Raw genomic sequence first — 14,059 nt, forward strand, 5'->3', positions numbered from 1 at the left:
TTAAATCCATATTAAGGGGCCAAGATAGGGTCAGCATCCTGGTTGTTTTTCTAGGCAGTTTTCATAAACTGATTTGGTTTATGGCATTAAGCAGGAGCTCAAGGAATTGTGAGCTCAAACCTTTTCATATTTATATCATTTACCATCGAAGAAACATCTCTAGCACCAGTTTGGGGTTATCATGTGAAAGATTAGGCCCCCGAATGAGATGGTAAGTTCAGCTGCTATCACTGTTGATTCAAGTTTTCTGCCTTTTTTGGAGGCTTTTAAATTGTCAGGCAGTACAGGGTCACTTTTCAGCCCCCAAATGAAGTAATTCAAAAGCAGCTAGCAAAGAATTGCTGGTGCCTTCAGTTTGCCTGTCTTCTGAGTTATGATTTGCCTTTTATGGTCATTTGTCTGATTCATGCGTAGGAGGGGAATTCACAGTTCTGGCCCTCCTGCCACCCCGCAGCCTTTCCTGCATCTAATTAGAGCAACTGCCCCTCACTGGCCCAGCTGGTGTCTTCATTTAAGAAATTCTACTTATTTAAAACTGTTCTCAATCAATCTTGCGTATTAATTGGTTTTCATGTGACTAGAGGTAAGGAATTAGCTGTGCTCTTTAGAATGTCAACTAAATTCTAATCTCAGTTTTCAGTTATTAAAGGGGGAAAAAGCATAAATCATGTTTATAATGATCTCAGTTATCTTCTATATCTTACCTTTTTTCTGCTGTTTTATGGAATCCACAAACCAAGCGCTATTACTGCTGGGTTTTACTCACGATCTAGTGTACTTATTTTTATATAAGCCTATGATATTTTCATTTTTAAAATACTTAATGTATTTTAAGCTTATATAATAATATACCCTTTGTAAAAAAAAATTAAATAATACAAGAATATAATATATATATGATTTGAGTCCCCTGTTAACAGTTGGTGCGTATCTCTCAACATTTTTAAAAAATTCCATGAATATGCACATGTATTTCTGTATTTGTCCAAAAATGGGATTAATTAATCTCTTCATAGTTTTGCCGTTTCAGTACATCTTTGAGAGGTTCCATGCTAATACAGATTTTCGCACTTTTCATAACATGTACCTGATACATATTTATCGAGTGTGTATATCGTGATTCACTGGCTCAATCCCCTACTGAAGGAGCTTTGTGTTGTTTGCAGTTTTCCCATGCTGCAAGCAGTGCTCCAGGAAGCATATTTTAAAATATTTTAAAATGTGTTTCCTTAATTACTTTCCTTTAAATTTCATAGTATTTGGTTCTTAAAAATGGTATTTATCTCATTTCTGACACAAGAAGGTTTATGGTTCTAACACAACATTGTAAAGCAACTATATACCAATAAAAATTAATTTAAAAAAAAAAAGGTTTATGGTTGAGATCATTTAAACCCGTGAAGGCATCACTGATGACTCCGTGTTTTCTGACAAATGCCACACGCTATGTATCCTAGGCCCTGTCTTCTGATGGCAGGGTCTGTGCCATGCTGAACACAGTCGGTTTGTACTGCTGTACCATATGAGTACATACAATCTATAAAACAGGGGTCGTAAATATAATTTATTTAAAGGCAGCTGATTCCGTTCAAACAGCAAATAAGCTATTAAGATACAGCACGATGAGGGCAGATGCACCAGCAAATCTCACCCTTTCAGGGCAGCCAGGACAGGAGCACAGCTCACTCCAGGGCTGCAGGCTCCAGCATGTCTCTGTTGGCTTGTCCTGACAGTGAGCGGCTTCTGGGTCAAGGAGACAGTTTCTCTTTTAAGAAGAACCTGCAACTGTTTTCAGTTCTGCTCTCTGACCTCACAGACCTTCCACTGTTGTTTCTGCAGAACCTGGAGCTGGTTGAAAAAGGCTTCAGTAACTTGAAGAAACAAATTGAAAATGCCAGGATGTTTGGAGTTCCAGTGGTAGTGGCCGTGAATGCCTTCAAGTAAGTATAAAGTGTAATAGTCGAGGGGGAGTGTGGAAAACAGCCAGCAAACATCTCCTGGTGCTGATTGTGCAGCCCAGCTTTCACCTTTGTTCTCTTCTTCAGTTACTGCTATTGGTTATTAAGCCTGTGCTTTGGGAGCTGTTGATGAGAGCCTGCCATATGACAGGCACCGCATATGTCACAGGGGACTCACTTGCTGAGGGTCCAGAGTCAGATTTGGCTCCTGTGGGTGCCCTTCTCCACCAGGTGAAGTGGGTAACACACAGGCCAGAAGTTAACTGTTCTTTTTGGTCTTTAAAGGCCTTTTGTGCTAAGAGAAGGTCATAGCCCTACACAGTTCTATTAGTTCACCAGGTCTGGTAGGATGTTGTCTTGACAATTTGTTAAACATATTGAGCTGGAAGTGTTCCTGTAAGAGAACTTGTGTGGGTTGTTTAGTTATCGTAATGCTGGTTTTGGTCTTGTTCTGATGGTCTAACCACAGCAAAATAGGAAGCAAAATTTTTGAAAAGCTAGTATTTATTGATTCCTTATGATGTGCCTAGAATGTTTTAAGTACTTTGCATGTATTTACCGTCTAAGCCTCATAACATCCCAATGAAATAAGTGCTATGATTATGCCCATTTTACTCATGTGGACACCAAGGCACATAAAGTTTAAGTAACTGGCTGAAAGTCACCCAGCTAGTAAATTGTGGAGCCAGGGTTCAAACCCAGGCAGTATTACTTGATTAGTGTCTGTTTATCAGTGGGTAATTCACATGGGTTTTAATGGCAAAAACATGACAGATTCTGTCCTCTCCAGCCATCATCAATGCTTTAACATGAAGCACTGCCTTTACAGGACAGATACGGAGGCTGAGCTGGACCTCATCACCCGCCTCGCCAAAGAACATGGGGCTTTTGATGCTGTGAAGTGCACTCACTGGGCAGAAGGGGGCAAGGGCGCCCTGGTGCTAGCTCAGGCCGTCCAGAGGGCAGCTCAGGCACCCAGCAGCTTCCAGCTCCTCTATGACCTCAAGGTGGGTTACCTGCTGTGTGCAAAAAATCCAAAAAGCACAATGCAGTTTCTGTGTGGCTGCTTCTGCTTAGAGCCTGTGTTTAGCAGCTTCAACCTATGGGTTTGATTCCCATGTAGGTGAGTTACACGACCACAGCCTGGACTCTCAACTCCAGACAGCTTTCTTATCAATGCACGTTGCTGCTTACTGGCAGAGGAGGGCGTCCAGGCAAGAACACCCCGGGAGGTTGGCTCACATCCTAACTTTGAAAAGGCTCACAGTACAGTCCCTTTGCTGGCAGGAGAGAGGGTTACATATAGAAGCAAGAGTCATAGCAAATTGGCAAGGGGCTACATCAAACTCAGAAACATTTTCCCCAATATAGGGGAAAGCAGTGTGGTCCAAAGTGCACTTCCTGGTACGGACGCTGCCTCAAGTTCAGAAAAGCACTCAGGTGCAAAACCAAAGCACCTTGGCAGGCTTCAGCATTCTTTCCATCACTGAGTAAATTATGGTACATCTGGCTCAGGCAGAAGCACTGCTTATTCTGGGATGCAGTAAAGATAGTTCACAAAAATGTTGTTATTATAGCGTTGTATTTTGTTTTCAGTTCTCTGTATTTCAGGATGTGATTAGACATTAAGTAGTATGCCCACAATAATTGGAAACTGTTAGGAACATGGGATGGATGTTGAAGCTAGTTCTGCTTATATTATCTAGGCTGCTTTTTGGCTTGGTTTTTAGAAGATAATCATAAACTTTCAAAAATAGCCATAAAAAGGTAGACAGAAGAAACCCTATTACTCTTGAATTTTAACAGTCTCTTGTTTTCTTTGCCCCTTGCAGGTATAATACTCTTCTATCTTAGTTACAATTAATTAACATTCTCCTACTGACATGGACATTTTCCTGTTGAGCTTTAGTTTTATAGACTGGTTTGAAAACCTGTTCAACCAACCATCTTTTTAGGAAATGCCCTAAACACAAGTTTGCACACAAATACAAAGCATTTATAGGCACCCTTTCTAAGCCCCCATCCACAGTACCTGAATTAGGAAACCCAGTCCTTGAAGGCGAGCAGGAGGCCTGGAAGAAGTGGGGTAACGAGGACTTTATAACCCATTTCTACTTGGAACTTTTCTCTGTTCTGACAAACAGGAGGCTGCCACTTTTTGTCTTAAGCATCTGTTGGTCTTAAATCACTCCTCAACGAAAGTACTTTTGCTTCAGAAGTTCTGAATATGCCTTGGCATTTATAGAGCTCCAATTATAAGAGGCATATGAAAGTAGTTTCTATTGGATCTTTATAAAGCTGTAATTGAATAGACAATTATATTTATTTATATCCATTATACAAAGCCCGTTCATAAATGATCACTGTTTAGTTCAAAAGAAAATGTTTATTTTCATTATTTAAGATAATTATTTCTTTCGCAAAACAAAACTCAGTGTTCTCTTAGCCTTAGTTGCTAGGGAGCATAGAGTCTGATATTGCCTAATTTCAGTGATTTGCTCACCCAGGTTACCTGTGAGTAGCTGTCCTTCCCATTCCCGTCGGGTAGTTACTCCCTGTCCTGTTTGCTCTGAATCCTAGTGCCCTGAGCTAGGCTGCAGCAGCATTTAAGAGGCCAGGCCCCACTTCCGAAAGCTTTGCCCTGGAGGAAGCAGCCCTGGGCTTCCTTGTTAGACCTACAGGTCACTGGTTGGACCACTGGCCGCCCTCTGCTGCACTGTTTGCACAGGTGCCATGGAAAGCATTTCCTTTCCCACCACACCCATTGCATGTTGATTGTGTAAGTCACTAGGTTGTTTAAATATGTAGATGATCTTATTTTTATAACTATTTCTAAGTAACAGCGATTAACGATCGGTATGTTGTGTTAAAGATAGCATCTGCCTCTCCTGTACACACCAGGGGTTCTGTGAATGGATATCAGTTGCCTTAGTTCATAAACAGTATCCCAGGTCTGCTTTGACAGGAGACTGATCTTTGTTATTGGAGCATTATTTTTTATTTATGAAGAAATAGTTATTCTTGAGTAGTGAGCAGTATTGTTTATGATAGTGAGGTCTTAAATATACACACACACAGTAATTTTACACCTGTGGGACATTTTCCACGTATAAAATCTGGGGCTTGGTAGTAAAAAAAAGTTCTAATCCAATAAACCTCAAACTATTTGCCTATTTGTGTATGTGTATAAAAACATCTCTGGCCCTTTTGGGGACTCTGACCTGGAACATGGCCGTAAGTAAAGGTTCATGTCCTCATGGGTGTCTAGTCATGGTCTCCCCTCTCTTTCCTGTCTGTTAGCTCCCAGTTGAGGATAAAATCAGGATCATTGCACAGAAGATCTATGGGGCGGATGACATTGAATTGCTCCCCGAAGCACAGCACAAAGCTGAAGTCTACACAAAGCAGGTAGATGTTTGGTTGGTTCTTTCAGCTCTTTATCCAGCAGGCCTTGGGGTCAGAATACCTGCATTCTTCCAGCCCACCAGGCATTGCTTCCCTCCTCTGGGCGGCAGCCTTCTCCCCTCTTAAATACTGAGCGTGGATTAGGTGGTCCGGCCCCGAGTTCTTTATCTACCCAGAGGTGGTATGTGAGTGTGGGAAAGCCATGAGGAAATATGGGGTGTCTTTATTGAGAGCCTTTAGTCGTACCTTCATGTCTGCTCCAAGCTATCATTTTTAATTGGTTATGTAAATGAAAGTGAAATCACTTGTGGGATATGGTTGTGAGTGCTTACCTCCTTCACCCAACAAAGGTTTTTTTTTTTTAATCAATAATAACTAAGCTGGAGGAGGGCAGTGATGTAGAGATGTATGTAAAGGGAGTTGGATGTTTCAAATAAATTGCAGAAGCCACATCAGCACAGTGCCCGGATGTTCTTCGTTGCATTGCCAGCCTTTCATTTGTCCCACTTCTGTTCCTGTCTTTCCCCAGGGCTTTGGGACTCTGCCCATCTGCATGGCCAAGACACACTTGTCCTTGTCTCACAACCCAGAGCAAAAAGGCGTGCCCACTGGCTTTGTCCTCCCCATTCGCGACATCCGCGCGAGCGTTGGGGCTGGCTTTCTGTACCCCCTGGTGGGAACGGTGAGTGAGTGCTGCAAGCAGAGAGCGCTGCTTGTTCACCCGTGCTTCTTAAATTGATTACTGAAGCCATCACACAAATGCCGAATTAGCAGAGTTCACTGCTGAGGAGAAAGCTGGAGTCGGGCCCGTTACGATGAATCGTCTTGCTATGGACCATCTTGGTCTCAGTTCAAGGATGATGCTATGACTGCTTGTACTGAATAATAATTCTGTTCCCAGCGGCAGTATGACCTTGACTGAATCCAGGATGGGCCTGACTCATAGGCTGTGGTGGTGCTTATATATAATCACAACTGACTTTTTTGGGCACCTTTCACAGACTGACTCGGTCCTCCCAACAGCCCCTTTGAGGCTCTGCACCTCCCAGGTCTTCTCGACAGGCCTGGAGCTTATGCCTGAAATTCAGGGAATGCATCGTTTTTGAGTAAAGAATTTCCCCCTTAAAGTGTGAGTGAACCCTGTAGATATGAAAGGTGAGGGGGTTTATTTACACTTTGAGATGATTTAATTATCAAATCTTATCTTATCTTACAGATTTCATGCATGTTTAAGGAGGAAAATTGCTAATAGGGAGGTAGAGAAAAGCTTAAGGACATACTTGCAGTTTGGACTAACTTTGTCCCAGAGTCTGCATTGATCCTGTGCCCAGGTTCCCCCATAGATCCGCCCAGTATCCTACATCTGCAGATTGTTCTTACTGCAATACAGGATCGAAATAGTAAACTAAGCCAATACACAAGTAAAAGAAACCGATAAACCTCCTTTTGGAGCTTCTTTCAGTATAGTAAGAAAGCAGTAGGAGGTGATATGATAGTTGAAAGTACGGAACATTAAAACTGAATCCAGGGCTTCCTTGGTGGCGCAGTGGTTGAGAATCTGCCTGCCAATGCAGGGGACACGGGTTCGAGCCCTGGTCTGGGAAGATCCCACATGCCATGGAGCAACTAGGCCCGTGAGCCACACCTACTGAGCCTGCGCGTCTGGAGCCTGTGCTCCGCAACAAGAGAGGCCGCGATAGTGAGAGGCCCGCGCACCGCGATGAAGAGTGGCCCCCACTTGCCGCAACTAGAGAGAAAAGCCCTCGCACAGAAAAGAAGACCCAACACAGCCATAAATAAATAAATAAATAAATAAAATTTTAAAAAAATATATATACGTCACATTTAAAAAAAAACAAAAAAACTGAATCCACTTTCACCCCTGCTGGTTTTGGCCTTGGGCAGGTTATTAAAGGTGTGAGCCCTGCTCTTGTCAGCTCTCTGTGGGGCAGCAGCATCGCGTCACAGTGGTGGTCAGACAGGGCGTGTGCACCAGTGCCCCTCAGCCCCTCCCTCCAGAGGCAGGAGGCGTGCGTCGCTCTGCTCCGAGGTTCATCAGTGCCTGGGGTTTGTAGAAATTCCCTTTCAGTAGGAACGTTAAACCATTTACCCAGCACCTCGAATATTGTAGAACGTGTGTTGTTTCCGGAGAAATTGTCGGCACCTGACAGCTGAGGAGCAGTATTGTCGCTGCTCCTTTGATGTGTGGGTGCAGGGGGGTGGCTGTAGAGACGAAAGCAAAGCTGAAAGTGTCAGGCTGGGACTTTCTCATCCAGAACAGACTCTCACCTTAGAAGCCCACCTGGACCAAGACGTTTCCGCACATAATCTAGACGCCTTAACAATTACTGTTCTTCAGGGTTTCTGATTGCTGTTGGGGCCTGAACAGGGTTCAGAGGACTTGAGCATTTTATGTACTAATTCAAGGTGTGGTGGCTTCTCTTTGGAGTTTTATATCTAAGTTCCTATATGTATGTACACATAATCTTTTCATTTAAAAACATTTTCTGATTATCAACATGACCAATGTTTAAGGGGAAAAAAGTCCTCTTTGGGAAAGAGTAGTACTGATAATCCTATTAATCGCTATTTTGGGGATTATCTTCAGAATTTTCTGCCAATGTGCACATGTGTGTCTACATCAGTGGGCACCTGTCCTTCATCTTTTTTTAATTAATTTATTTATTTTTATTTTTGGCTGTGTTGGGTCTTCGTTTCTGTGTGAGGGCTTTCTCTAGTTGCGGCAAGCGGGGGCCACTCTTCATTGCGGTGCGCGGGCCTCTCACTATCGCGGCCTCTCTTGTTGCGGAGCACAGGCTCCAGACACGCAGGCTCAGTAGTTGTGGCTCATGGGCCTAGTTGCTCCGCGGTATGTGGGATCTTCCCAGACCAGGGCTCGAACCCGTGTCCCCTGCATTGGCAGGCAGATTCTCAACCACTGCACCACCAGGGAAGCCCTGTCCTTCATCTTTATAGTGTCATCTTCAGGCTCTTACGCTAGGGTGGAGGACCAGTCCCTTCCTTTTTCCTCCTTGTCCCCATGCTCAGCAGTTGCTTATCTCTTATAGAATGTGAGAACAGAGACCGATGTCAGCTACCTGTAGTACGTTCTAGGAAGTATTGGTTGGCGCTCAGATGTCAGAATCAGGTTTTTTAAAGTATAAGTGTTTTGTGTTACGTAAGGTGACTCATCCTTTTCTATGACATTTTTATAGTTAAGTTGTAGAAGTTCCACTTAAACTCTTTTCCTGTCTAGATCTGATTTGAAACTTGTATGTATGTATTCATTATAAAGGACATTGTTACAGGTTAAAATTATACTGAGTTTTCCACTTACAAGCCTTACAGATTTATATCTAAGTAGATGTTTGTCAAAGCCAACTCTTTAGAAAAAGAAGCAGGTGTAAATAAAATCCATGAGCATTGCAAGTTCAGGTTTAGAAGGCCAAATTGGACCAGTTAGAACAGTGACTGTAAAACCATCTAGATTAGGTACAGAAATGTCTTGGCCCGAGTTAAAGGATACTGATTCCTAATGTTGTGTTGCTGAAGCAAAAATAATATGGGTATCTACACAAGACTCATTAAAACAAAATTAAACAGCAGACAAGCCCTGCACCTCCTTTTGGTTTTGTGATGTGAGAACCGAGGGGGTGAATAACTGACTCCTCAGCCTCCCCAGCACCTGCCATTGTGGGACGAAGGTGGAGGCACCTCCTCAACCTCTTGTTGCACCAGTCTGTGTGGGAGCCCATGAGGAAGCCTGGTGTTTGGTTTGCTGGAGGACTCGAGGGTTTCTCTCTGAGATCATAACAGGATCAGTGACTTGGTTTTTAATATGTAACATGAAGAGTGCCATTTTATGGTTAACTATAAAATAATATTCTGTCTTTGTGCCTTGAGCTTTCTAGCTGAAGGGAAGGTGAAAAAAAACATCATATTAAGTTTGTTTTTAATGCTATTTTGCATCTCCTAGATGAGCACCATGCCTGGACTCCCTACCCGGCCCTGTTTCTATGATATTGATTTGGACCCTGAAACTGAGCAGGTGCATGGGCTGTTCTAAACAGGTAAGTTGTTTCTGGTGAAAGTTCTGCTTTTTTCCTTATGAGGCATGTTTATGAATTATAGGACTCCAACTAAAGCTATGAAAGCGCAAATTCAGTGCTTTCAAAAGATTTCTTTCCAGACATCAGTGAGAGGAGAGGGGGCAGTAGTGAGGGTTGGCAGTAACCAATGAATGAAATACTTATATTTCAACATTTCTGGAAGAAGAGCAGGGTTCATCACAGTTTGGCAGCATAGGGTGGAAAGGCGCCATCCAGTGAACTATGGAGGGACCCCAGTGGAGGTTAGACCTCCTCTGTGGAGCCCCAGGAGGCTCTGGGCTTGGAGCTGATGGCACATTGGAGGGCAGGAGCAGCTGAAGGTCTGTATACTCTGAATAGACAGTTGGCACACAAGAGTGAGTAAATGTCCCAGAAAGTAGAAAAGAGAAGGAAGCAGGACCAGTCCAGGAGTTCTTGGGTCTTAAGTGAAAGGCCCCCAAGTACTCATCACAATGAATGAGCCACCCCTGGACATATCCAGGTGAAATTTCAGAAACATCAAATATGAAAATCCTAAAAATCTTTTCCAAAGAGGAAGAAATGGCTTGCCTATGAAAAAAATGAGAATTAGCCTGAACCCCTGTCTTCTTATCAGCAGTAAAAGGCTCTTAGACAGTGGAGGAATGCCCTCCAAGTCTACGGGGAAAGACGACTTTCCACCTGTATTTACACCCACCAAATCTATCCAGAGGTTTTCAGACACGCACGGTTTGCCACCCCGACGCCTCTTCCTAGGAAGGGATTTAGCAGTGTACTCCAGCACAGTGAAGACCAAACAAAGAAAAGGGAGACACGGTTTTCAGGAAACCAAAGCCTGGTCTGGACTGTAAAGAAGGGGAGTCCTGACAACTGCAGGTGACCCAGAGTTACAAATCCCACATGGAACAGGAGGAGGGAGGAATTGAGAAAGAGTAGAGAGAGCTAGAAAGACAAGGGTGTCAAAAGGGTAATTATGCAAAAGAAAAGCTCTAACATAGTTTAAGAATGTAAAGTCCAGGTGGAAGCAAACCATGGCCATCATCTGGGCAACTGTAAGGGTGGTTGCTCATAGAAGCACCTCTGCTTACACATCAGAGAGACCGTGTGCTCGATGCTGGGGGAGCACACAGAAATGTCATCCTGGCTCATGCTTGGTCTGCCCTTGAACAGTATTCACACAGCCATAATGTAAATGCTGTGCATTGTCTTCAAGTCTATGGACAGACCCCAGAAGACCTGGCAGTGGGAAAGGAGGTAAATGTTGACAACTTTGACAGTGCGAGAGGGTGATGGTGCTGTGTGGGAGGGAAGAGGAGATGTTTCAGCGCTTAGAGAAAACTATTTCTTGTTTCGTTTTCCTTCCAGATTGTCCATCTTCAAGAAGCAACTTTGACGGTTTGGCCAGTGTTTATTCAGGCCTCATATCGGGAAGTGTGTGGAAGTTGAGAGAAGTCAGTCCCGGCCCCGAAGATTTTCTGAAAAATAAGTAGTGGGAGTTTCCCCAGAAGCCTTTCTTCAGTCTTAATTCCCACCATCATGTATAAATCAACACAAATCATTCATGCACATGCCTAATTACTTTACTGAATCCATAGAATAAAAGTAAATAATTTTGCAATCTTGGTGTTCAAATATAAATTGTAGCATTAACAGACTGCTGCCCTAGCTCTGCTGTCCTGTGTGATCCGGGAGACCCCTGGGACTGAAGAAGCAAGTTGTAGTGTGTACTATATGATACATTGTGTTTAAAGGGGGAAAGGTGCTTGCTTGTGTGTTTCTGGGAGGACAGGAGACCTCCTGAGAGGGCTGAGGGAGAAGTAGAGTCTGGAGGACGTGCCTTTTTGTCATATACTTTTCTGTATTCTTTTTTTTTACGCCGAGAAAGTATTGCTTACACAGGTTTTTGTCCTGAATTTCCTTAGAATTCCCGTTTCTGTCACAGCTGTAGCACCATTTTTTAAAAATTTATTTTATTTGTATTTATTTTTGGCTGTGTTGGGTCTCCATTGCTGCGTGCGGGCTTTCACTAGTGGCGGAGAGCAGGGGCTACTCTTCGTTGCCATGCACGGGCTTCTCACTGCGATGGCTTCTCTTGTTGCAGAGCACGGGCTCTAGGCAAGCAGGCTTCAGTAGTTGTGGCTCACAGGCTCAGTAGTTGTGGCACACGGGCTTAGTTGCTCCGCGGCATGTGGGATCTTCCCGGACCAGGGCTCGAACCTGTGTCCCCTGCGTTGGCAGACAGATTCTTAACCACTGTGCCACCAGGGGAGCCCAGCACCATTTATTTTTAAAGTCCTCAGGAAGGATGGTCATACAGCACTAACTGTAGGGTAGCTCTTTCTGCTCTATTGGTTCAGCACATATTTATTGAGCTTCTACCCTGTGCCTGAGCTCTCTCTCCCTCCCTACACGATGTTTTTTCCCTCACTTGTTTTCCCTTCTCTTCTTGTTCTTTATCTTCTATCTCTGTTCTTCCTCTCCCATCTTTCCTCCCTTTTCCCCTTTTTCTTCCTGCATTGGATCCTTCCAGAAGATGTTGCATCCCCACCACTGCCAGTGCTAAAACACTGCTAGCATGGGCAGAGCAGTGTTTTTCCTGGTGTCCTTGGTTTTATTATTTTTAATCCCCTAGGTGTGATTGTAATAGTGTCGGTTTTGCAGTTTAAAGAAATGATGACAGTGCTTCGGAGGGCATATGGCAAAGGGGTCATGAGCACGGAGCCCCAGCTCCACCATGCTTTGTATACTGCCTGGCACATTGTACCCACTCAGTGATGTCAGTTCCTGTTCGAAAGCATCGTTTGGGCCCTGTCTGCACGGAGTTCATTGTTTCTAGTGTTTTTTAAAATGTCCTATAAAACCTCATCTGGATGGGACTTGCTGGGAATTCAATTTGTAAACAGGGGAAGAAAGCAGTCTATTGTCAGACATGGTGACTTAAAGATCACCTTAAGGAATTTAGCCTTCCTCATATCACCAAAAGCCATGTGGGTTTATTTATTTATTTAATTAAAAAAAATTTTTGGCCGCACCCCACGGCATGTGGGATCTTAGTTCCCCAACTGCGCCCCCTGCATTGGAAGCCCGGAGTCTTAACCACTGGACCACCAGGGAAGTCCCTGCTGTGTGTGTTTAAATCTTTAATATTGATAGAAGTAGTGAACACAGTTGGTGGGAGAGGGTAAGTGGAGGTTTATAAGGCAAAAATTATAAACAGCCCTAATACAATAAATAAGCCAAATTGTTTTCACCAAGTATTGCTTGGAGTGAATGGACTAATGCAAGAATTTTCCTAGAAGTAAAATATGCCTTCAGTAAAAATTCAAATGGTACAATTTGCTCTTTCCACTTGGCAATATACCTTGGAGGTCTTGCTCCATCAGCAGTTTGGGATTCATCTTGTTTCTTATGGCTGTGGAGTATTTAAACAGTCCTTCTGATGGACACTTAACCGTTGTTTCATGGTTTGGTAGCTACAGGCCCAGGCTGTGGGTGAATAGGGACCAGGATGGGAGAAACGGTATGATCAGTAGAGATCAGATAAATAAGCAAGTGATTTTATTGGCACGCTGTGTCTGGTGATGTTAACAAGATAAGCTGTAGGTAGGATAATTTCTCATCAGATTGGAGATATATTTAGAGCCTGTTTCTCATTATATAATGAAAAGCTACTAATTGAGTAGCAGACAATGATATGGGTAATAGCTTACTAACTGTCACTTAAGTGAGTTCAAGGATGACAGGTTTCTTTCATGTATGAGGTACTGGATACATTTTTTAAAACTCAGATATGGCATCGGGTTCTAGTTATATTCTAAAGAAAAATGACAGCGCAGTATTTTATTTATAGTTCTGTACTCTGTGAGTGTGTGTGTTGGAGGTTGGAGATGAGTTATATGTAATATACCTTACAGAAATCTGCCCTTCAAATAGAAAATCAATTCACCTCTTACTTCAAACCACTCTTCAGTTCCCTTTCAGTACTCTTTTTTTTTTAAGAAAAGCAAGTGGGATAAGATCTTACAAGTCATTAAGATGGACTTTATTGCTTTTAACCTATCGCTGATTTCATTTCCAGTTACTTCCTAATAAGACAGCTATTCTACCCTGTCTTCATCTAGATAAGCTCATCTTATTTTTGCCTGAAATTGTTGCAAACTCCCAGATCTGCTAGATTTGAGAAAACTTGGATCTCAATAAGTAATTGCACCTCAGTTGGTTATGAGTGGCCTGGATTTCTTTTGGCTTGTTTAAAGTTCAAAACTGACAGTAAGCAGGGTTAGTAACTCATCTGGGGATATAAAACATCTTCACAGACTGGTATTTGCTGAATGAACAAAGATAAATTGAATTCTTAATTGTAACTACTATAAATTAGATGCTTATGGATTTTCGTGTTTTACAGCTCTTGTCTCTAAGATCTTGACAGCTTAGATTCATCTTTGCTGTTGTGTCCTAATCTTTGCTTAGTAAGTTTCAGTGGAAGCTATAGAAACTTACAAAGGTAAAATATATTCCTGGAAAAACATCCAAAAATGGGTAACTGAGGTTTACTCTCAAAGATCATGATCCTATTGAAGAAAAGAGTTAAGTACAACTACTTTTCAG

General features: G+C 42.9%; 2 protein-coding genes across 4 annotated transcripts in view; one reads left to right on the top strand and one right to left on the bottom strand.

Annotated features, from left to right (window-relative positions):
- Nucleotides 1–11,069, top strand: part of MTHFD1 (methylenetetrahydrofolate dehydrogenase, cyclohydrolase and formyltetrahydrofolate synthetase 1) — a 64,739-nt gene extending 53,670 nt beyond the window's left edge. For both annotated transcript variants that reach the window (XM_059914400.1, XM_059914401.1), the window contains 6 exons: nucleotides 1,840–1,940; nucleotides 2,788–2,965; nucleotides 5,259–5,366; nucleotides 5,893–6,045; nucleotides 9,340–9,433; nucleotides 10,817–11,069. In XM_059914400.1, coding sequence (XP_059770383.1) covers nucleotides 1,840–1,940; nucleotides 2,788–2,965; nucleotides 5,259–5,366; nucleotides 5,893–6,045; nucleotides 9,340–9,429 — 630 coding nt within the window. In that variant the 3' untranslated portion in view covers nucleotides 9,430–9,433; nucleotides 10,817–11,069. The remainder of the gene's footprint in view (nucleotides 1–1,839; nucleotides 1,941–2,787; nucleotides 2,966–5,258; nucleotides 5,367–5,892; nucleotides 6,046–9,339; nucleotides 9,434–10,816) is intronic.
- The window catches only part of ZBTB25 (zinc finger and BTB domain containing 25), a 67,312-nt gene that overhangs the window by 10,092 nt on the left and 43,161 nt on the right, over nucleotides 1–14,059 (bottom strand). The window lies entirely within an intron of this gene.

Source organism: Balaenoptera ricei, chromosome 2 (assembly GCF_028023285.1).
Source record: "Balaenoptera ricei isolate mBalRic1 chromosome 2, mBalRic1.hap2, whole genome shotgun sequence".
In the NCBI taxonomy this organism is placed as follows: domain Eukaryota; kingdom Metazoa; phylum Chordata; class Mammalia; order Artiodactyla; family Balaenopteridae; genus Balaenoptera; species Balaenoptera ricei.